Source organism: Miniopterus schreibersii (assembly GCF_964146895.1).
Source record: "Miniopterus schreibersii genome assembly, chromosome: 21".
Classification (NCBI taxonomy): domain Eukaryota; kingdom Metazoa; phylum Chordata; class Mammalia; order Chiroptera; family Miniopteridae; genus Miniopterus; species Miniopterus schreibersii.
This window is the reverse complement of record NC_138123.1, coordinates 3086328-3109962: the sequence shown is the minus strand read 5'-3', so window position 1 is coordinate 3109962 and position 23635 is coordinate 3086328. Positions and strand designations below refer to the sequence as shown.

The 23635-nt window shown below is 43.1% G+C and overlaps 1 protein-coding gene across 9 annotated transcripts in view; it reads right to left on the bottom strand.

The window, feature by feature from the left end:
- BRINP3 (BMP/retinoic acid inducible neural specific 3) overlaps positions 1–23635 on the bottom strand; it is a 341361-nt gene that overhangs the window by 12831 nt on the left and 304895 nt on the right. For all 9 annotated transcript variants that reach the window (XM_081123748.1, XM_081123746.1, XM_081123750.1 and 6 more), the window contains one exon: positions 19197–19419. In XM_081123748.1, the coding sequence (XP_080979874.1) occupies positions 19197–19419 (223 nt within the window). The remainder of the gene's footprint in view (positions 1–19196; positions 19420–23635) is intronic.

The window sequence follows — 23635 nt, the reverse complement described above, 5'->3', positions numbered from 1 at the left end:
TTTATTAACCAACCGGTGTTTATTATTTTAATTTTGAAACAGAGAAGTATCTTAATGAGAACTTAATTTTACCACAGCGGCTAATATTGACTGTCTACTATGTTCCAGGTATGTTTCCAAATGCCTGGAAACACCTTTATTAACTCATTTAAGACTCAACATGAACCCGAGACAGGTACTAATGTCTTGTCCAGGCTGCAGAAGAGGAAAGTGAAGAGAGAAGAGATTTTGGAAATGGATGAGCTGGGATTTAAATTGGCAATATGACCCTCTCATGCCCTTCTTAATACTCCATTCCCATAAAACTAGCTTCTTTTTAAAGGCACAATAAAAGGTAATGGCACCTCCTTCAGGTAATTAAAACTTCAGTGGATTCTAAAAGACCCATCTGTATGTAAAAGTGCTCTAAGAACGCGTGCCAGTCCCGAGAAAGGGGAGGCGGGGAGCTGGGGAGAAAAAAAGCTTTAATAGAGAAACAGGCAAAACCTAAAGCTTCCATTCATTTGCTCATTCGAACACCAAATATCGAGCTGAGATTTTTTAATTTTATTCCTGTCATCTTGATCAATTCACGGCTTCCTCCAACTGTTTGTCTCCTGTCCTCTCCGGCTTGCTTACCTGCGAGCTGAGCTATGTTTCTACATTAATAATAACAGTTAAAATCGAACTTTTAGGATCTGTTCAAACCGCATTGGAGATTGGAAGAAAAAAAACAAACGAAGAATTATCTGCAGTTCATGCTTTTCTGATTTCCTGGTTTGTAGCTAAACACACAACCGAGATTCAATTAGATACTTTTCCGCGCTACCATTATCGGAATTAATGTAAAAAGTTCCCATCTTCTACACACGACTACTTCCTGATGGTTTCTAAATTTTTAAGACATTACATTAGACGAAACTTTTCTTTTGTCTTCCCTCTATCATTTTTTAAAACCGTTTATTATCCACAACGTTTACTTACACCGAATGCAGATGTCTGCGTTTTAGGTAACTTTCTTGTGCTCTGTTAAGACGTTACCGGGCAAAATTATGGGCAAAGTGGCAGTGACAAGACTGAACTGTAGTTTATTTTGATTGATTAATGCCTTACATAAATCTTTTTGTCTTATCAAATCTTCCAGATGGAAGGAAAGCCCAGGGCCTGGCATCAGTAGCAGGGGAGATGGAGAACCATGGAGTTGCCTTGGGCCACTCAACAGGGGCCCCTTGCAGACCACTGCTGGGTATCGCCGGGGTCAGGACCTAGGCCCGGGCCCGGTGCCCACTGACCCTCAGAGGGCAGCTGGCAGTTGGCCTTATCATTTTCCAACAAACTCATGAGTCAGTTTGTGACTCGATCACGTCTAGCGGGTAAACATCTCATCCCTGCGTGCCTTTACCTCTATCCTTCAAACTGCTAGATCACAGTTATTTTTATTTTTAAATTTATTTTATCTTTTGAAGGAGCTCCTGCTTTCTCTGGCCATGACAGAAGGTCTATTAAAAGCACAGAAGGTCTATTAAAAAACAAAAAACAACAAAAACACTCAGAGGCTAGTGATCAGATGCCAGTGATTCTGAATTCTGAGGATACAGAAATCTGGGAAGAGTCGTCCCTCCTCGCCCCTCTTCAGCGTTATCTTTCTCTGTCCCAGCACTGCTTCAGTGCAGTCATTTCGAGATGAAGTCCTGGGTAATAAAAGTTTACCCTTCCATGAAAAGGGATTAGAAAGCAATTTTTTGTGCGGGATACGTGGATTAGAAAACCCAACATATAAAACAGAAACCACTCGGCAGGCTCTTTGAGTAGGACATCTAAATAGTGTCATTATAATTAATGTCCCCTTAACGGCAAGCATTTCAATACAATTTCCCAAACCTTGTGTAGAATTTGCCTAAAACCGACTGCACTCAAAAGATAGTAGCTTTTAAAAATATCATTTTAGTGAAGTACATACAGTACTCACAGTAATGCATCTCTCTCAGTGTGTAGACCGCAACCCCCCCCCCCAAAAAAAAAGTGTTAAATTAAACTAGAACATATCATACAGCCCTGAAATCAAACTAAGGAAAACACAAACAAGAGACCATTTAATATAACACACCATGCCGTCCACCAAGGTGAAAATGCCCTGAGCTCACGTCCACATCTTTGGTTAAATAATTTCCCTTGTTTAGACAGAAGCATCCAACCTCACCGGAGTCCTGCCCTTATATTTATGAACAAACCCAGTAGGTATTTTCCAAATTATCTTCAGCTCCCCTCCCTGCTGGTGACCTGAAGTTATTTAAAGTATCTCGAGAATTTATACTGTAAGGATGCGCCCGTACTAGGCCCCTACGTGACCCGCAGCTTTTGAGGGCTGACGGCCGTATCTTATGTTTTTAATTCTTGGAGCCCAGCAAGATGTATGACACACAGAAGCTCCTCAATAAATACTTATTTGCGATGCAAACAATAATGGGATACACGAAAACGATACGTGATGCTATTTAAAGACATCCTTTCGATTTAAAACTGTTTAAAAGCTATTCTAGAAAGCTCATGTGTGTATAGTCTGTATTGAAGAACCAGTTTTGAACACAAGGCACTGCACGTAACAGTGTGGGGATTAAAATGACCTTGACACCTTGTCAGGAGGCAGAGATGGTCAACCCTGATGTAAGAAGGAAGCGGAGCAGTTGTCCCCTGCCGTGAGCATGCAGGGGACCTAAACTCAACCGTGTGCCTTCCAGGAGAGCCAGCGCCACAGCTCACGTGCCACCGAAATCTTCGCAGAGACACGGATCCCCTCCCCGGGCATCAGGGGAAAACATAGGCCACCCAGGCTTGCGAAGGTGACTAAGGAGATTCATTAGATCAGCAGTCACGGCGTGGCCCGGGTAAGAGAATCCTGGACATCGGAATGGGGGGCCTTGGCGATCCCCTTGTCCAGCACCTTCACGTGGCAGATGGGGACACTGATGCTCGATCGGTGACGGTAACTTCCCAAGGTCGCGCGCATAATCAGTCGCAGGCAAGGTCTCGAACAGAAGTACTCAGGCTCCTAACGAGGATCCTTCCAGCTGAATAAAGGTCATGCTGCTCCGAAGCATTAAAACACGAAGAGGAATGAAGAGCTTCTCCTTCGAGCACATTCTACAGACGTAAAAGTGAGTGCACGTAATCTAAATACCTGTAAATATACATGGAAAACAGACACGTGCCTACGTAACGTTACAGAAGGACACGCCGGTGTGCACACGTCTTGGTGCTCTTGAAAAACTTCCTCCAAGTCTAACTTAGTTCTTCATGAGCACCACGTTGTGCGTTTCACAGGAACAACCCTTAACATGAGGCCATTGATGATGATGATGGCGGCGGGAGCTGTGGGGACCAGGCCCCTACTCAGAACATGTAACTGATTTTCTGCACTGTGCATCTGATTATAGTCGATGGAATCTGCTACATTTCCACAAATGAATCTAATACTTGGGAATGAAAATCGCAGTGGGATGGGATGGGATGGGATGGGATGTATGGGATGGGATGGATGGGATAGGATGGGATGGATGGGAGGGGATGGATGGGATGGGATGGGATGGGATGGGATGGGATGGGATGGGATGGGATGGATGGGATGGATGGGATGGATGGGATGGATGGGATGGGATGGGATGGGATGGGATGGGATGGGATGGGATGGGATGGGATGGGACGGGACGGGTGGGGTGGGGTGGGGTGGGGTGGGATGGGATGGGGTGGGGTGGGATGGGATGGGGTGGGATGGCAGTGACACCCACTCGTTTCTCAATGTTCCCTCTTCCTCCCTCTGCATAGTAGCAGGCTACTCGGCCGAGCCCACGGCCCCCAGCCCACGGCTGCATTTCCTAAGCTGCACTCTTGCTCCATCACTGTCAGTTTTGACTTCAAAAAAAAAAAAGAAACACCACACACCATTTCCCCCCCTCAAACCATTGCCTGCAACTGTTCTCATGGCCCTACCTAACGACGGGGAGCTAGATAAAACAGGGATACTCAGTAGTCAGTACATGTTTCCATGTCATTCTTCATACTTACAGTCATGGGAATTTCATAAATTAATTCTTTGACCTTTATTTCTTCCTCTAGATAAATAGAGACACAATGAGTTTATGTGGTCACGGTAAGAATTAGATTAGATGACATGTGTAAAAGATAATCACATGGTACGTCCCCAGAACGTAGCTGCTTTTCTAGACCTTAAAATGCCATCTAACCATATTATTTTGTAATTTAATAACTTGATTTGTTTATTTTACAAATATTTATCAATCAACTAGTACGGGTTATGTAACTGACAATTCAATTGTATCTGCCACAGGCTATTTTCTGATGCTTTTCATTGAGAAATTGGTTTGTCCATATCAAATGGACTACAGTTGGTTAACATCATTGTCTACTGAGTTCACAGAACTTATAGATCCACTTGGTCCAGAATGAAACTGCTTGGAGGAGAAACCTGCCTGATACCCGCCGAACGAGGGAAAACGGGCCCCACTGCCGCACTCGACACCCTATTTGCTAATAAAGCAGGTTCCTAGTATTAACTCTCGCTTGTAGCCACACTTCAGCAGTCTAACAAGTGAACACTGGGACGCCTTTATAGCACGAGAAAGACTAGACAAGGGAAATCATTTTTCCGACACGTGGGGCTGAGGGATATTGGTTAAAACATCTGCCGGTTGCTAGTGTTCGGCAAACCTTGCTGAATCCATTTGTTTATCAAGGCTCGGCCTGCAGTAGATCAAAGAACGCCTTTGAGTCGACACGAACTGCACAACACAAAGCGCAGGAGGCAGAAAGGCTCTGAAATCTTTTAAATGTGTCTGATTATGATCCTTTTATAAAAGGAAACACCTGAGAGTCGTGATTTGATTGGGTACGTCTACTATGGCAATACGGGGCCGCCACAGTCGGATTTTCACTAGGCTTTCAACTGATTTCTGCCATAACATAAATAAACCCGATCCGATCTTACACGATGGTCTCCTTTACACACACTCGCCGTGCTCCTGAGCTTTAGGCAGCGATGGAGACGGGAAACAGGAGCGTGAGAAGGTCAATCACGAACTCCACCCTTTCATTCTTACGGACAGTTTTCTCTTAATAAACCAATTCTAAACTTTACCCAGCTCAGCCAATAAAAAAAAAATTTAAAAATTTTAAAAAAGACGTCTCTTTTTAAAATGAAAAGACAGTAATTTTATTGTCTACTAGACAAGAGTGCGCCGAGAGGCCTATTTTTGGTTATCTAAGTGCAAGAAGCAGGAAACTATAATTTTCGTGCGCACTGCTGTATTATTTACCAGTGCTGGGGATATTTATAATTCATGCAGGCGATAATTATGGCATTGCATTCTTCAGGCACCCTGTGGGAGGCCAGAGGCAGATCCTGAACACTGAGGACAACGGCTCGGTGCGGGCCTAGAGCGGCAAGCACAAGGCGAGGGCTGAGCATCCTCGGGACGTGATGAAGACGCTGAAGCCGGAGATGCTGTTTGCAAACAAAAGGTGGCTTCCATTTAGCTGCCTGGTTAGCAGCCCTCCTTACTCCAGGATGGAGAGAGAAATACAGGAATTCCGCGTGCGGCCAGGGACGGCGCAGAGGAGGCGAGTGCGCTTCCAACACCGAGGCCGACCAGAGGCGCCTGAGGCCTAGCAGCCAGGCCTAACTTGAACCCAGCACAGTGCCCGAGCCCCCAGGACCCGTGCTTCAGGGAAATACCCTGTAAGGACCACGTGGCTACTCTGCAGGCGTGACTTCATCTCCCGGGTTTCTGAGTGCCCATCTCAGCGGGGCTGCCCTGGCCAGCAGGGGCTGCCAGGCGAGGGGCATTTGCAAAGCGTGTGATTTCGAACCTGGGGACACGAAGCGAACTGTGTTTCCCAACGATGCTGAGATGCCGAGCTGGCCCGAGGGCCATTAGCATTCCGGGAGCCCCTCCATCGGAGAGGCCCGGCTGCCCGGCTCCCCGCTTACTGTAAAGCCATTCATGCCAGCGGGGCAAGGGGCGCGAGGCTGCCAAGTTTCACAGGTGCCCCCGCGGGGAACCCGCCACCGTCTGCCACCCCCCACAAGGGGAGGGGTCTGCATTCGGCAGGGAGGGGAACTTACACACACAGAGGCCACTTTTCAGCGTCTTTGAGGCCAGTTCAGTCTGGAGGCTGAGCGGCTGGACCTCCTCTTGCGACAGGTGCAGCGCGATACACTGGCGGCCTTAGAAATGCCCTTGAAAGGCGCCCTTGGCCGCAGCATCCTGCGGCCCCGTCTCTGTGAGGGGGGCCCGCTTCTCATGGGCCGCCCCACTGAAATGCACCCCCTCTTCCAGACTGTACCCCGTTTCTTTTCCTAATGAAAACACAAAACGCCCGCCGGTTTGTGTCTCGTGCACATTTTGCCGTTGAGATATACAGCTTATATTTTCATTTATAGATTCGTTATCTATGTTTATAGGTTTGGTATTTCTTACATTTAAAAACTCCCGTTTCTTTATCTAGCCTGATTTTAATATCTGGTGATGCTAATCTCCTGTCTTCCATCTTCCTCTAAAATATTGTTTAATACTTTAGCTTACCTGCTTTCTCTAGGATAAATTTTGCCTAACGTTGCAGTAAATTAAGTAACGTGAATTTGAGGGAAAGTAGTATCTTATAAGGTGTTTTCCACTCAGAATCATAACGAAGGTCTCCATTTATTCAAAACGTATCTTAATTTCCTAACCTGCTTCGTTTCGACTTATTTCCTCACTTAGGTGGCAAATGGCCAGTTGGTCAGCTGGCTCCTTCTTGCTGTTTGTTTCCTGCACTATCTCTTTCCAGAAATCTCTCCACATTCCTGCAAATGGATCGAACGGCTTTATCACATTTGGTAGCGATAGAATTTATTTTATTTCAAGAGGAATTCAGATGAGGTCCTGAAACAAAAACAAAAAAAAACTCATGCATTTTAATCATAATGTCTTGTCCTTCTTATGTTTCTGATTCACACCGAAGGGGTGTGTGTGTGTGCGCTTAGGATAACATTGAGGACGATATTTTATAAATGTAAATCCACCTTAAAATTGGCAGGCTTTCCTTATATCCTACCTACTTTGTTTTCCTATTGTTTGTGGCGAACTTTGCTGCTCGGATGACTTAATTTCATTCCAGCTCAATAAAAGGCACTGCCTCCGACGTGATCCTCTGTGTCTCCTCCGAGAAGCCCACGTGGAGCCTTCCTGCTGGGTTTAATGGAACAAACACAACAGACTGACCTTCATTTTCCCCCGCGCTCCTTTGTCGCATCGGTGTTCTTTGTGCGGTGCTGTCTGTTGTTGTCTGAAGTGCATCTAGATTGTGAGAAAGGGGATTTTGATTTCAATTGGCATTGATTTCTGAAACGTATTCACCGACTTTATAACTCGTGGCGGCCGCCTCAAATGAAGTCCTTCAAAGTTTTGTTGCTGTTGTGTCGTTGTTGTTTTCAGCGTTACAGGGATTTGAGCTGGTACCTATCTTGGGGATGTTTGGTTTTTCCCTTTTGATTTAAAAAGCCATTTGATTTTTAGAAAAGCTTATCTTTGTTTAATGCTCCAGGAAAAGAGCCCAGGATTGCAGCCACCTACAATTTTTAATGACGTGGTACGTGTTTGTGTGTGTGACGACCTTCTGTGAGTTTACATACACACAACACGTGCATATAAATGTGAGCAATACATGCGAGGAAATAATAATGATGGAAGGAGCGGAGTGAGGGTTTCTTTTTGTCCTCAGCATGAATAACATTACACATACTATGAAGATTACAGATGGCACACTGACTTTACACGGTGATATCGAATTAAGCATTAGGTTAAGTTTATCATGAGGACAACCCAAGGGAGGTCCCCCGCCCCGTGAGGTGACTGGGGTTGCCTGGACAAAGGCAGTGTTTGTAAGACTGGCCTGACTTTTCATCTTCAGTTCAACATAAAATTATTCTTTTTTAATTAGTGCCATCATTTAGAATGGAAAAGAGCTCAGGACAAATATACTATCTTATCAGTATATTTACTAATGACAGTTCTGACCTAACCAAATTCACCTACACACATTGAGACCTCCAATGTCATCTGTATGAAAGCTGACAGAAGACACTTTCATATACTATGAGAAAACATTTTTTTATGCCTCTTTTATGTATATATGACTATATTTTTTACAGACCGATTCTAGTCTGCTCTAAGTTAGTCAGGTCACCCCTACATCATGGTCTTTACCTCTGCCGACACATTCTGTTGGGATGTGTGTGGGGTGGAAGGTTCAAGAACAACATAATAATTCTGTTTTATAAGATGAGCTTCTGTTTTGAGATCATAAAACCATCACACCATCCCAAAAGCGGATGATGTATTTATTTTGGCAAGTAAACATGTATCCGTTTCTTCCATTATACAAGCAAAATTGTTCAGAAGTGATTCCAACAGAAGAGACTGACTCCCAGCCCTGATAATCTGTTTAAAAATTGAAAGTGCATCTAGTCTAAGAACTTCATCGTCAATAACATTATAAGATTTAGAGAAAGATTAGTGCCTTGGGATTCGTATTGATTCTTACTTTATGGTCCACACACAGACCACTGATGGTTAATGTAATATCAACGAAGAATCCGTTTATTGCCTCCCATCCCATAACATTTTCTCTCTAAGGCGCAACTTCATGTTCCAATTTAGTGCAACTTCCCATCTCATGCAAAATATTGGGGTGAAAATCTCAGAGCTCAGGTTATAAAAAAGAAATGAGACAAAATGTGTTTGAGTAAACACACGAGCATTTAATGTGTAGGCCACGTCCAGTTACACATTGACAGAGGTGAAGGAGTGTGATCCTCAAGTTTCTCTAACATGGTGACGAAAAGAATTATTTGCCGAGGATTGGTACCTAGCACTCAGAAAACATTTGAAGTTGAGAAAACAAAGATCTTCTGAAACCATTTCAGCTCAAGGTAATAACCAAATATTTTACGGTGATTGAGGTGATTACATTACAGCGAAGGACAATTCGGAAGCTGTAAAAATTGGATAAACCTCAGTTTGAAGGGTATTATTTGGCTTCTCTGTCTGTATTACATTCTGCAAAGTGGAAGCAAGAAACGCCTCTTAGAAAATTCTTCTGTGTTTTTTGACTAAAAAACAAAACAAAACCATCCACATCATCAATAGAGTCATAAAAATTGCTCAACCTCCCGGAGAAGTCTCAGAAAGCTCTTTTTCTCGAGAGATCGTGAGGACCCCACCCCGAGCTCCCAGTGCAGAAGAGGACACCCCATTTTTCCCATACTCTTTCGTATGTGTTATCTCATAAATACTGAAAAAGGACTTTATGAACTGCTCCCCCGGACAGACGATGCGGCCCCCTGGCCCCGTAAGCGTTGGCGAGCAGGAGGATCCCAGCGAGGCCTGTTGCGGGCCTCCCTGTCTCAGCCTTCTGGAAACAAATGCCGTGAAGGACATTCTTGCCTAAGAAGAAGTGAAAATAAATACGTTTTTCTGAAAACTGAACTCTCGCCTATATACATCCTTAAAATCTCTATTTTTGTTTAGTCATTTCTTGGGCAAGAACGTCCCGCACAGTTGCCTTCAACGATTCAAGACGGCGTGTGCAACCACTTGTGATTCAAGGGTATACTCTGCGAGGTTAACAAATGTTTTAGGAATTAACATTTTTGTTCTGGAAAATCCTGTATGCACAGATTTTTTTTTGCATGAATATACACATTGTAGGTTGCCAAGAGGAGTTTATAAGAATTATAATCTCCAAATCTGCTTAACCATGGCTCCTTTATAAAGCTATGGACTTTTATGTGTTTTTTAAAGAAAACAAACATTCAGTATTTCATAAGATAAAAGTTACTTAGTGAAACACAATGAGGGCTATCATCACTCGCCCTTAGTGAGGGGACTGAAGCCAATGCAGAGCACCCCCACCCCAGCCACTCCCACCCCACCCTCCGATGCAGGCAAGAGGCGGAGTCTGACTGTTTCAGCAAAGCGATGCTCCGAATAGGGGCTGGGAAAGGGGGTTCTTATTATCGGGTACTGTAGACTTTAGGACCTGATTTCCAAGATATTTCTGATAGGACTTGTATTCTTTCCAAGCAAGCTAGCCTCAGCGTTGGGAGAGTTCTCTGGAGCTATTTCCACTGCTGCTGTTCTCGGGCCTAATCATTTTAGGCAGCAACCCCACTGGGCTACCAGGGGCTCAGGCGCGGTTGGGTAATGACCCTCTTAATCCTCCTGAGAGGCCTGTTTTAGCCTCAGGAAGATGCGGGGAGCGGCCCTTAAGAGGCATCTGCACAGAGAACCACAGGAAAAGTCTCTCCCTGGGGACATGTGTCACGCTCAGTGCCGCGGCCCTTGGCTCCTGGCTGCCTCGCTGTCTGGGGGGGATGACGGGATTTAGAGGAAGACAACAGGCCGTAAGGTTTTTACGGAAAACGTACAGTGAGCCGCAGACCTGCTATTCTGTACGATTCTCACACACGTGCAAATACACGCGTGCGCTTGGGTAATATAACGTTACTAAGGAGAGCGCGCCTCGGGTTTGAATCTGGGCCTTGTGCCTGAATGATCATTGGTTGTAGACAGAGTTGTCTTGACAAAATGTCAAAGAAACCAGCTCCCTGACTGTCCCGCACAATCCTTTATCCCTAAGCACATTCACGGTATAATAATTGTCCTAACATCTCTCAAGATCTCATAAATTGAAAGATCACGAAATGATTTCTGGGTTGAAGGAAAATACCTATACATTAAACTCTTTAAATTTACTGCTTTGTTATTACTTAGCATGAGAGTTACCAGAAAGTGGCCAAAGAAAATAAAATAGAATAGAAAATAAGAAAATTATTTTGTAGCACAGAAATATAAGGAAAATCATTATCCTGGCTTTTCCCTACAGTTTCATATAAAATTGCTTTAAGCAAAAGTTCCCTGCATTAATCACATAAGTGCCATTTTTAATTAAATCACACATTCTGCAATTTTAAAGGCTTTGGAGGCCCATTCAGTGAGGTCCTTTTATTACTTAGGATGAAGTCGGCTGCGGTAACATAAGCCAAGTAATACTGGCCTAGAAAAAAATGTGATTTCATTCCCTTCTCAGATATGGGTGCCATCAGCAATGGGCCAGGACCAAGGCGGCGGCTTCATGGCGACTGGGCTTGACCGCTGTTCACAAGTGTCTGCATGTTGGGATTTTTAGTTTCGGGATCACATCTGCAAGTTTCACTTCAACATGTTCGTGGGAAGCAGTGAAAGGAAGTTATTGTATCTCGATTTTCAATACAAACCCATCTGTGAAAACGAAATGGGCATGTGAGCAAAGTTCCTCGCTGCCCACTGCCCTGAGACAGGGCTCTGGGCCATGGTGTCCTCTGCGCAGGGCAAGCACATTTCCAAGAAAAACCATTTTTACTGAAAGAACGGTGGGCAGGCAAACTGTGGTTGGTTAGACTTGGCTAATTGACAGGTCTGTTGTCAAAATGCAAAGAAATGAAGCTATCACCTGGGGCGTACTGACATATTTAATATCGAGACAGCTGACACATTCAAAATCAATGTGAAAATCCGAGCTTTCAAGCGAAGGTTAGAAATTTGGAAAACCTGTGTCTGCCCCTGTGCGACTGACAGCTTTCCAATAGGCAAAGACTTCTCACAAATCCGATGATGATGTTATGGGATGAAATTATTTTGCTGTTGTGGAATGAATGATGTGTGTCCCCGATCAAGATGTGGGACATCTTCGGAACGACGTGAACCAGTGCTCTCCAAATGACCTGTTCATGGTTTCCTCTGCGTGGGGAGAAGGTCCGTTTAAAGTTCAAAATGGACCAAAGAACTGAATGTAGGAGATTTCAAAATGTTCATCGCATGGTTTTCAACTCCACATTACAATGGACTCTTAAAACTGCTCCACTTGTCGAATTTTGGTGTAGTATTAAAGACTAATATCCTTCATCTTCTGCTCCAATAAATCTGTGTGAAGCTACAAAACTTCAGTTTGCAACAGACTGCATGCACGTCCAAGTAGCTATGAGAACTCAGCTGTCTTCTCAAAACCAACTATTAAAAAAAATGTGCAAAATCACTTAAATTTAAATTTATACATATTAACATGAAATGAGCTCACTTATTCTTTTTAATTACATGAATAAATACATGTTTTACAATCTCTGCTTTAATTTTTTCTGTGGTAAATATAGATACAAACCTATGTGTATAAATCTAATATATATTATATATATTACACATACACTCATACACACACTTACATGGATATACATACATACATAGACGATATCTCCCATACACAAAAGCTCATTGTTAAGAGGATTTTCTTAACTCCCTGTGCAGTGTGACTCTTCAAGATTAAAACTAAAGGTCATTAAAATGGGCTGGTTCACATACACCCCCACCCCAACCTTTCTGTTTTCGGTCAGGGTACATATCTGTAAGATGGAAGCAGTCTAAAAAAATGTTTCTACGCCTTTTCTAAACACACTTAATCTATGCCTTCTAGGAATAAATACTGTAATATCATATGTGAATTATTTTATCTAACCAAAGTCAGTCTCTATTCATTATTAAAGAAACAACAAAAGAAATCATTTCTGTTTGCCAATATTTTAATACAAAGTAAGAATTATAACCCCAGATGGCTTTTACTGAATGCATGAAAACTACTTATAAAAATGTCCTGATAGTAAATTAAAATTCTTTCCATTTCTACATCCCCATTGGTTATGAAATAGAGAACTGCAATTCATCTTCACAGATTTCCATTTTGTTCGTGTGCCAAGTAAAATGTGATTCCCCCCCATGTCTCATAGCTGTATTTATCCTATACAATTGCATTAATGTTTTGCACTTGCATTTCCTTGATGGTCTACATAATGCACTGCTCAGACTTGCCAGCAACATACACCAGCCCATTGTCCCTGTCCCCAAGCGGACACCCCCCCCAGGCTGCCTTCCTCCACGTGCGCCACCACGGGGCACTGGGTGGTTGCTTTGGGGCTCTAGGAATACCTTAACCTTGACAAAATTAACTGCAGCAAAATTAACCGCCAAAGCAAAGAAACCAAGAAAGCAAACGCGTTTACCGTACTAGGCCTGGAGTGTCTTCTTCTGTCTCAAAAAAGCCTTATGTCGGGTCCAGGGTGTTTATCACCGGCCACGGACAAATCGCATTTTTATGCTTTATTTTTACTGCTTCCAGGACACATTAAAAATGGATCCAGATTTTAATTAGATTTTCTATCTGCTAAGAAGTGGCCCGTTTGTTACAAATAAAGAGAACCCAACTTGAATTAGCTGACGCTGTAAGAAAAAATTATTGGAAGGATAATTAGATACTTCATCTATTTGGGAGGGAATAAAAATCCGTTATTTGCGATTCTTTAGTGCATTAGAACAGAAAGTTGATTCGAGGTGGGGAGGCTCTATTTTGCCGGAGATTAGTGAGAAGTGTAACAAAAGGACCAAATCTCTCTGCATTAAAAAAAAAATTATAGAGAGATTGCAGTGAAGAGGGGACATACTAAAGAGACTAAGGGTCGATAAAGAGAGAAGGTGACAATGGAAAATGTCTGGATATTCAGCGAAGAAGAAAAGACCACAGGAAGCAGGTCGGGACGGGGGGAAAGCGGGTCGTGAGGGGGGGAAAGCGGGTCGTGAGGGGGGGAAAGCAGGTCTCAAGAGGGGAAAGCAGGTCGCGAGGGGGGAAAGCAGGCCAAAAAGGAAGTAAGGAGAAAAAACAAATATAATTAAAAGGATTTAAGCATTACCCCTGGAGGCCAGAGGTGGTAAACCTCCTTCTCAAAGCTTTCTCGCCATGAAAACGTTAAACTACCTATTCTCTTGCACGGGACACAGAGCTGTGACTACTTGGTGACACGCGGGGGACAATGTCTGAGACAGAGAAGAAGCTGGGTGACAACCTCAGAAAGACAGGTGCACTGGATCAAGGATTCCAATGACACGAGACTGTCCCGCCCGGGGCTGGTCTCCTTGGAGCTCCCGTGTCATCACCACGGACAGGGCTCCTGCAGAAGCGGTGACAGCGAGTCGCCCCGCCCTGGTCTCCAGGTCCTAGTGATGCACAGGGACAGGCTCTGCCTGCTGGGGCCTGATGTCTGCGTCTCTCGGGCGTCTACATGTTGGATCCTGACCCCCAGAGATGATGGCCTTAGGGGGTGGGCCTTGGGGAAGGGCTTAGGTCAGGAGGGCCCAGGGGTGGGATTAGTGCTCTCACGAAAGAGATGTCACAGGGGCCCCGAGCCCCTTCCCTCTCCCGAGGGCCCAGCGAGCGGCCTGCGTGGGGACTATGCCGGCTCCTTGGTCTTGGACTCCAACCTCCAGAGCTTCGCACCGCTGCTGCCACAAGCCACCCAGGCTGTGGTGTTTTCAATACCGGCCCCAAGGAACTTAAGGCTCAGGTTTCTTTGAAAGAATGGGAGAGGGCATTTGTCTTCTTAACAGAGAAACAAAACAAAAAAGCCAGCATGCTCTGCATATCATAGCAGGCCATGCCATTTACAGAGAGTGGGAAACATTCTACATAAAGCATGAAATCGTTGTTGTATGTGTCTGGGAGGGGAGCTGAAGTATTAAGGAACATACCAAGGAGCATCCATCAAATATTTATTGACCGCTTGCCGCCTGTGAGTTTAGAGCCGACCCAGGAGCTCCAGCAGAGAACTAAACATTCGTGTTTCTTACAAACCCGGCCTGGATCGCGCGTCCGGGGCCCAGTGGACAGGGCGATCCTTCCCACGCGCGTGAATGGCCCTCCTCTCCTTCAGCGCACGTATTTCATCTTCCCCGCTCTCAGGCTCGGCTAAGTCTTTCAGCCGTATTTTCCTCGAACGTTCTTTTTTTTTGGTTCCTCATCGTAATCCGTGGTCACAATATCGTTGTAAATCTTACTAGAATCGGGGGGGATCAGGAGCAGGAGGAGGGGGCTGGGAAAGCTGGCGGACTTCATGAAATAGCCCCATCCTGTATTCGGGTACTGATTTGAAACCGCATTTGAATGAAAATCATTGCGATATACAGAATTTTAGACTAATTTTATAGGTGTTAGGTTAGGTAAAATATGTAAATATGCACATATGTATGTATATATGTATATGTGTGTGTATATTTACATATGATATATATAATGTGTATATCTGTTTATACATCCATGTATATAGATATCTACATATCTATTTACATAATATATATGTAATTGTTAGTAAAATATTTACTACTGCTCCATGGATACTCAGGATTCAATCGGGTTGTATAAGATCTTCATCTGATGGAGAGTGAACTTATAATGTCTATCTTTAGCATTATAATACAAAATATTTCCATGATATATGAAAGAAAATGTTTTTAAAACACTTTTTTTTTTTAAAGACAGAGGACATATTATCTTAGAGAAGGGGTTGACAAAGCTTTCCTGTAAGGAGCAGACAGTAAATATTGTAGGGCGCTAGGACCATGAAGTCTGTCTGCGTGGCGACTCCTTCGCTCGGCCGTTACCTGTGGAAGTGGCCAGAGGCAAGTGCAAACCTATGGAAACCCACCTGCCCTTCTGCGGGAAGCATCGGGAATCATCGTGTCTGTAAAGATGCATGCTGTTTGCTTTTGTTTGATTTCAAGATTTTAGAATATCGGATCTCGAAATCCAGTTCTTACGGTGATGAATTTTTTTAAAAAAGCTGAGAAGGGTGTCATAAAGGCCGGACAAAAATCAGAATTCCCAACGAAAGCGAGTCACTGGCATTGCTCAGCCACGTCTCTGCACATTTCTGAAAACACAGCCCACAAATATCCAAACTTTCTTCCACTGTTCTACTAACAGACTACACTACCTAATGTTTTTTTGTTTTCCCAATGCCATTTTATATTATTCTATTAGAATGAGAACATGAAAGCAAAACAGAAACAAAATCTCTCATTCCTAGCGAAAGAAAAATGGTCATGGGAAGAAATCCAAATTCAATAAAGCCTTGCATCCAGGAGAAGTCTGCGCGGCCTGGGATGAGTAATGGCTGGCACAGGAGCTCTGCTGCACTGAGAAAAGCGGGTCGAGAAAAGCCTTCGGCGATCTTTGTTTCCCAAAACTTCTGAATGAAATAAATCAGATATTAATTCCTACAGTGTATTGAAACTTGTCCCACACACTGCATCTTTATTTTATGCTGCTGATTTATTTACTTATTCTATACACACCCAACTCGAGCTGTTTCATGGTTTCATATATTCCTTACAGGTCTTACACTTTTATGGAACAGTCGTATGTTTAAATTCCTTTTTTACTAGAAATAAATGTGGTTCTTTTTTATTGTTTTTTTTTAAATGTTCTCTCTTTTTTAAATTGATTTCAGAGAGAAGAAGGGAAAGAGAGAAACATCAATGCTGAGAAAGGGCATCGATCAGCTGCCTCCTGCTCGCCCCCTGCTGGGCATCGAGCCCACAGCCTGGGCCTGTGCCCGACGGGGAATGGAACCGCGATCTCCTGGTTCATAGGGTGACGCTCGACCGCTGAGCCACACCAGCCAGGCTGAACGTGGTTCTTAATGATATACACTGTAGGGCAAAAGTAGGCTTACAGGTGTGAGTATACGAAACAGTTTATTCTTGTATTATTATTTATTATTTATTGTATTGTTTCCATACAAACAACTGTGAGCCTACTTTGGCCCACCCTGTGTCATACCCTGCTCTCTGCTCAGCTGCAGTTTCCATTTTTCCACTCGCCCTTGAAATGTGCCCTCAGTTTCTTTTTTTGTGATACGACATCCAGATCTCGTGGTTCCAAGAGCACCGACGGTCGCCATCCCGCCTGCTCAGATCCCCCCTGAGCTTCGGAGATAAAAGCCCTGCTTTCTCTGCGCTGGTTGAGCGGGACTCTCAGGGTCCGCGTGTTTATCACCAAACCCCCCGACTTGCCTCCGGACCCGCCTCGCCCTCTTTCGTGCCCTATTTTGTTGGATGGGTAGAACCACCTACTTCAGTGGCTTACAAACGGCATTCAACCCAAACCCGAAGCATAAAGTTCATTATACTTAAGTAACAGCGTCTTCCACCAGCCATGACTCTCTATTTGGGAACGTTCCCTGAAAGTACCCAGGCAGATGTATATAAAAATCTTATCGTAGAAGAAATAAGAAATCTTAAGGGATCCATAAAATAACAAAACTTACGGCAGCGCTCAGAGGAAAACGTATAGCTCTGAGTGCTTGTATTAAAAAAGATCACAGTCCTTAAATCATAACTTACCTGTTTTCTCTGTGAAACTCAAAGAAGGTCACAGTAAACCCAGGCAGACAGGAGGAAGGAAATAGCGATTACAGTGGAAAATCAATTAAAGAAAAAATAAGAATACGCAGAAAACCCGAAGTTAGTCATTTTTTGAAAAGATCAACAACATCGACACGCTTTTAGCTAAACTAACGGGGGAGAGAGAAAACAGACTAAGAAAGTGAAAAAAACATCTCAGAGAACGGAAAGAGGCATCTGTATATCATGTAACTGATAAGCGACCGGCATCCAAATATATAACTTACTCTTACAACCCAGTAACAAAAATAAAAACAAGTTAAAAACGGGGGAAGAATTTGAATAGACGTTTCTCCGAAGAAGACGGCCACTGAACATTTAGCACACGGAAAGGAGGGTGCTCAGCATGGTCAGTCACTGGGAAAAACGAATTCCAACCACAAGCAGGGGCGCTCCACGCCCCCCAGGGTGGCCAGACCCCAAGGACGGGCCCAGCGACGGGCGAGGCTGTGGGGCGGTGGAGCGTCGCCCAGGGCCGGTGGAAACGGGACATGCCGCGGCCACTCTGGGGGGCAGTTCGGCAGCACCCCAAAACGGCAAATACAGTTACTGCAACTCATCAGTTTCACTCTCAGGTCTGCTCCCAAGTAAACTGAGAACATACGTCCACGTTAAAAAACATACCAGGGTGTTGACAGCACCGTGACTCATACAGGCCCCAAACTGGAAACACCCTAAATGCGTCGAGCGACGGCTGGATAAACGCCATGTGACAGGCCCGGGCGACCGAGCCCGCAGGCCCCGCGGTGAGCGAAGGGAGCCGGTCACAAACCACTGTGGGGTTTCATTCATACGGAATGAACCCCGGCGGAGCCCTGGGGACAAACAGTAGGTCGACATGCTTCTAGAGATACACAGCCTCGGGCCGGGAGTTAACTGCTAATTGGGACTGGATTTGTTTTGGCGACAATAAAAAAGATTTCAGCTTAGATTGTGGCGATGGCTACATACATTTGGAATATCCTAAAATCCAACGAATTGAAAAATAGGCCAATGATTTATTTTGAAATTGAATTTTTAAAAATGTACAGATTTCCAGCTGCTTTTTTTTTTTTCCAGTGGGAAAAAATCTATAATTATAGATTTCTCCTCTTAATGATTTAAGCGTCAAGTCAAAATGCAAGCATTTTATTACACAGATAGTGCCAATGCACACCCTCTGCAAGATCATTCTATATTTTCCCTTCGCTCTTCATTGTGACGTGTTTTTAATCTGACTTCAAATAAATAAATACAATTTTTATGGCCCTGGTCAATACATCTTCAAGTAGCAAAGCTGCAAACTGTGCTTCTCGAAATTAGCTCGGACACAGTATTTTACCAGCCTGTCATCACTCCCATAAATCGTTAGCAACTTGCCCAGCAGTTCTCAGAGATTCACGTTGCCTACGCCTTATGGCACCCTGAGCTCCAATCGCGGAAAAATAAACTTTACACCCGTTTAATTAAAAATCACAGACGAAGAGATTTCCCCCTTCGACCCCGCTTCTTTCCCACGCTTACAACACAACCCTAAGGCCTCTCGATTCTGCGCTCCCTGGGATACAGTCATTAATGGACTCCACGTGGGAGGAGTCGGGCTGACCTCTCAATTTTAATAACAAAAGCAAAGGGAAAAATCAGAATTTGTTAGCCTGCGTGTTCTGCTTTGCGGGCCGTTGTTCCCTTGCTCCGGGAGAGAACCACAATGCGTTTTTACTCTGGGACCTGGGAAAACGCGGGGTGCTTTCGGATCACGTCCTGCACCGAGAGGGGCGCCACGCCCGTCCCCCACCCGTCCCCGCACCCGCACCCGCACGCGGGAGCAAACAGCGGCCCGGGGGGGCACCGCGGCGCGCCTACCTCTGCCTGGGCAGGCTGATCAGGGGCTGCCGGTGGCACCGCTTGCTGAGGCTGAAGAGCTTGTGCACGACCTTCTGCGCCTTCAGGAACAGCTGGCTCAGGCTGCTGTGCAGCTGCTCGTGGCGCCGCTGGAAGCTCGGGTCCATGGTCCACAGGTGCGCGAGGGCCGAGGCGTTGAGGAAGTGATGCCCGGGCAGCCTCTTCAGGAACAGCTTGAACTCATCTGGGGACGGCCAACACCCAACACTTAATCGCGAGCAATCGCCCTCCGTCTTCTCCCAAACGCATTTCACACGTGCATATTAAAAAACGAATATGTGCAATCTGTGAGTAGCGAATTCATAGCATTTTTGTGTGTGTGTGCTTTATCTATACATATATATATTGGCAAAATATATATCTATTGGCAAAAATGAGGGATGAATTCACGACCACTACCTATGGTGAAAGTACATTCAAAGACCATTTGAAGGAAAACATGGAAAAAATAAGTTTGCTTAAATTTTCTGCCCAACCTTTTGCAGAAAGGACCAATATATATATATATATATATATATTGGTCCTCTTAAAATAAGACTTTCAGGGAAGAAGGTAATTAAAATAATTTGTGCTGAAGCAAAAGGTTGGGCAGAAAATTTAAGCTACACTTAGTTTTCCCATGTTTTCCTTCAAATGGTCTTTGAAGGAACTTTCACCATAGGTAGTGGTGGTGAATTCATCCCTCATTTTTGCCAATAGAATTGATAAACCTTTCCAAGTGCTTTATGTCAGAGAAATATCGTCAGACATTTTTATTAGCTTAGTATAGAATATATGTAGTATTATGAAGCACATTTATTACCATTTCAAGAAAGAGGGAAATTCTTTTAAATAGAAAAGTATAAGATTCAACTCTATTACACTCGGATTATTCTCTTTAACTAACCATTTACAATTTGTTAGGGCCTAACAGTTTAAAGCATACCTGGAAACTTTTTAACAACATAACAGAAGATTATATTCATGGACATTAGGGTTGTTATTCCTTCTACACCAAATAAATACAGGGCCCTGGCATCTTTGGGACATTGCAGGTATAGACTTTTTCTAGGAAATGGGAACAAATAAAACCAAAGGGAGAAAAATAACATTTTACAGCAAATAATTATGAGGAAAGATGTTTGAGGATTCATCCATTTGATATGCTTCAGATTAGTTTTTAAAGTAAGCAGGGTATAAATAAGAAATGCATTTTAAAACTCCAATTTCACAGTACCCTACGCTTTGTTTGGTCCCATATGTCTCTTTTGAGAGTTTCCCTCTTTTGAATAAAGGAGCTGATGCGTGGGAACTGGGAAGCATCCCTGGGATTAGTCTCAGAGCAGATGCCGCTACTTTGAAAACTAATCATTCATTTCATTGTCATCTTTTACTTGAGCACTTTTGATAAGCCTTCATTGTTTCGTGGGCTTGCATATTTTAACTCTTTTCATTGTCTGCTGTAATGGTATTCTGGAAGTCTCTAAATCAGCAAATTATATTCGAGGTAAAGGATAGCTTAAAATAGAATTTAATTTTATCAAAGAGTACATAATTGTGCCAGCTGAAAACGGCCACTATGTAATTTCTGAGAAACACAGTTTTAACATAACACTTGAATAATTACTTCATGATAAAGTCATTAAGAGTCACCACTGACAGTCACCCAAACCATTTATTGGACACCTGTTGTACGCAGAACATACAGATGTTTCAGTCTATGAAAGTGAATCCGAATAAGCCTTTCATCTTATTTTTTAAAAATGACAAATGACATGAAATATTTTCAAGTGTGAGAAGAATATCTCCAGGGCCTGAAACCCATTCTACTTAGATTCCTGGGGAGATTTTTTTCCTCTCATCTATGGCAATTGGTAAAATTTTATTTACAGGATATAAAAATGAAATTTGAATGACACATTAGAATTATTATATAAGTTTACTGCTTTTTTCCCTTTCTTCTTAATCCACTATTGCTTTTCTTTTTTAAAAAAATTTGTTTGTATTGATTTTAGAGAGAGAGGAAGCGAACGGGAGAGAGAGAAACATTGGTCGGCTGCCTCCTACATGCCCCCTACTGGGAATCGAGCCCGAGACCTGGGCATGTGCCCAGGAATTGAACCAGCAACCTCCTGGCGTATGGGATGACACTCAACCAACTGAGCCCCACCCGGCTGGGCCCACTATCACTTTTCAAATGGCAAATAAACAGGGACTAGCCAGACTTTGTGGGGAAAATACAGCTATAAAAGAAAACAAAGCAATCTCATGTAATCTGGAAATATCCGGTTAAGTGTGTACCAATTGAATATTTTTTCCCTGTATAATCTTGAGGACTACAGAGAAAATAACACTCACCACGATACTAACAACCATAATAAACATTCTCTATGCTGGCAGGAATTTATAGTCACTCCATCTTCTTAAAAAACTAATTCACACAAAGCAAAGAGTAAGGCAAAGGGAAATGCATGATATTAATGAATTCTGTGGAGGCAAAGAGAATCAGGCCAGGCGGCATGTTTCCAATAAATTACAGAAGACTAGCTAGGCACCATGTTGACTCTCTGGACTGCGACTACTCCATTAAAAATAAAGTATTTTTTAAAATAGCATAACCAGGTCTGCCTACCCTCCCCCTTCCCCTGATGGAAACTCTAGTAAACACTTGATACCTAATTAGCTAATTTTAAATTAATGATCTGTCTCTCTCTATTAATGTGAGTTCTTACTTTGGGCAGGAACTCTTTTAAGTGCTTTAAATATTAATTCAATTCCCCCAATAACACTTCATGTAAATTTTATTGGAGTAGATTTGTAAGTCGAATGCAAATTATCTTTAGTTTCCTAACTCTAACGTCAGCAGAAATATTATTAACACTAATGTATTTACATATTGATCTCATGTAATAATATATTATTTACGCTCTTTATTCTCATGGTTCACAGTTGAATTAAATAGATAAGAGTGGGGAACTGAACATTTTCAGGGTGTAAGCCATGAATACATATATCCTGATTTGTGTTTCTGTCTGTATTGAAGGGCATGGAAAACATTGACCAATACAATTGATTACTTATTTTAAAATATTCAGAATCTCTCTTCAGAGCTGCTTTCGAATTTATTTTCAAAGATATCCTAAAGCAATAAGCTAATAAAACAAATATTGCTCCCTTATGCTGAACTAGTGTGGTCTTATCTAACCACGAATATATGGCAAATGTACTCTCTTTCTACAGCTAGATTCCTATTAATCTGTTGGCTTGTTTGTTTATTTCATCTACAGTAAGTTTATACTTCTACTCAAGTACCTCCAAACCTGACAAATAAACATCAAACTGTATCTACCATTGACCTTCAAAGTTATTGCCCATGCAGAATACCCTCGAATAAAGATACTTCTTATTCCTTGAGAGCCACATTTTCCCAGAAGAGAGTATGGATTCTTCTCTCTTCAGTGGCAAAGACTGGCCTAAAAAATAAATTAACTGCAAATCTTGACATGACGGCAATGCTGGCCTTAAGTAGGTAAGAAACACGACTGATAAACAAGTGGGAATATGAGTGGGAAGGACTGATGGGAAGAGACATCGTGAGGGGGAGTTCTGTCCTGAAGGCAGATAGTAAGTAAGGTGGAAATGAAAATCCGACCCTTGAGGAAATACAACCAACACAAATTTCGACCCACTCCATAATTCTGACTAGAACTGGTTGATTTTTACTTTTACAAAGATTTTTTTTTCTCTCCAAACATTTGGAAGGGGTCATTTAAATGATTTGTATAAGCTGAGAATTTTTTCAGCTTCTCCATTAAATCATTGACACGACCTGAGTGGCCACATATCCATGTGAGTCTATTTAAACCATTCTATAAGCCACAAGTATAATTTACACTGATATTGACAAAATACTCTAATGCTGTATAAAGTTAAAGGCAAGCCTGTTCAATCACTTGTGAGCTGGCTGATTTTACAAGGTGGCAAAGTGATGGGTACCAGAGGGCATAAATCAGAAACCGATCCTAATTCTTTAGTAGCTGACTCAAAATAAATTGTTTTCCTGGACTGTTTTCTTTTTCTCTGAAAGGTACACCGTATTTTGTATTAAAATACTTTATTATGGTAAGCCAATTAATCTGTCCTTCATTGGACTGCCTTGTTGACAAACCTCCCTCCTAGAGTTTGAGAAATTACCCAAACAGAGCTTTATCTCGAAGTATAAAGTCTGCAAGACTCAAGTCTTCACTTTCTTGGTGCCCTTACAGAGTAGAGGCATCATCCAAGCTATTAGATGTACCCACCCAGAGCCAGAATCTTAAGCTGTTGATGCAACAACAAAGACAAGGCCTAGAGCCATTTCTTAAGAGGTGGTGATAACAGCAGCAATGGTGGAGTTCAGTGCAATCTAGTGTTCATTGCGG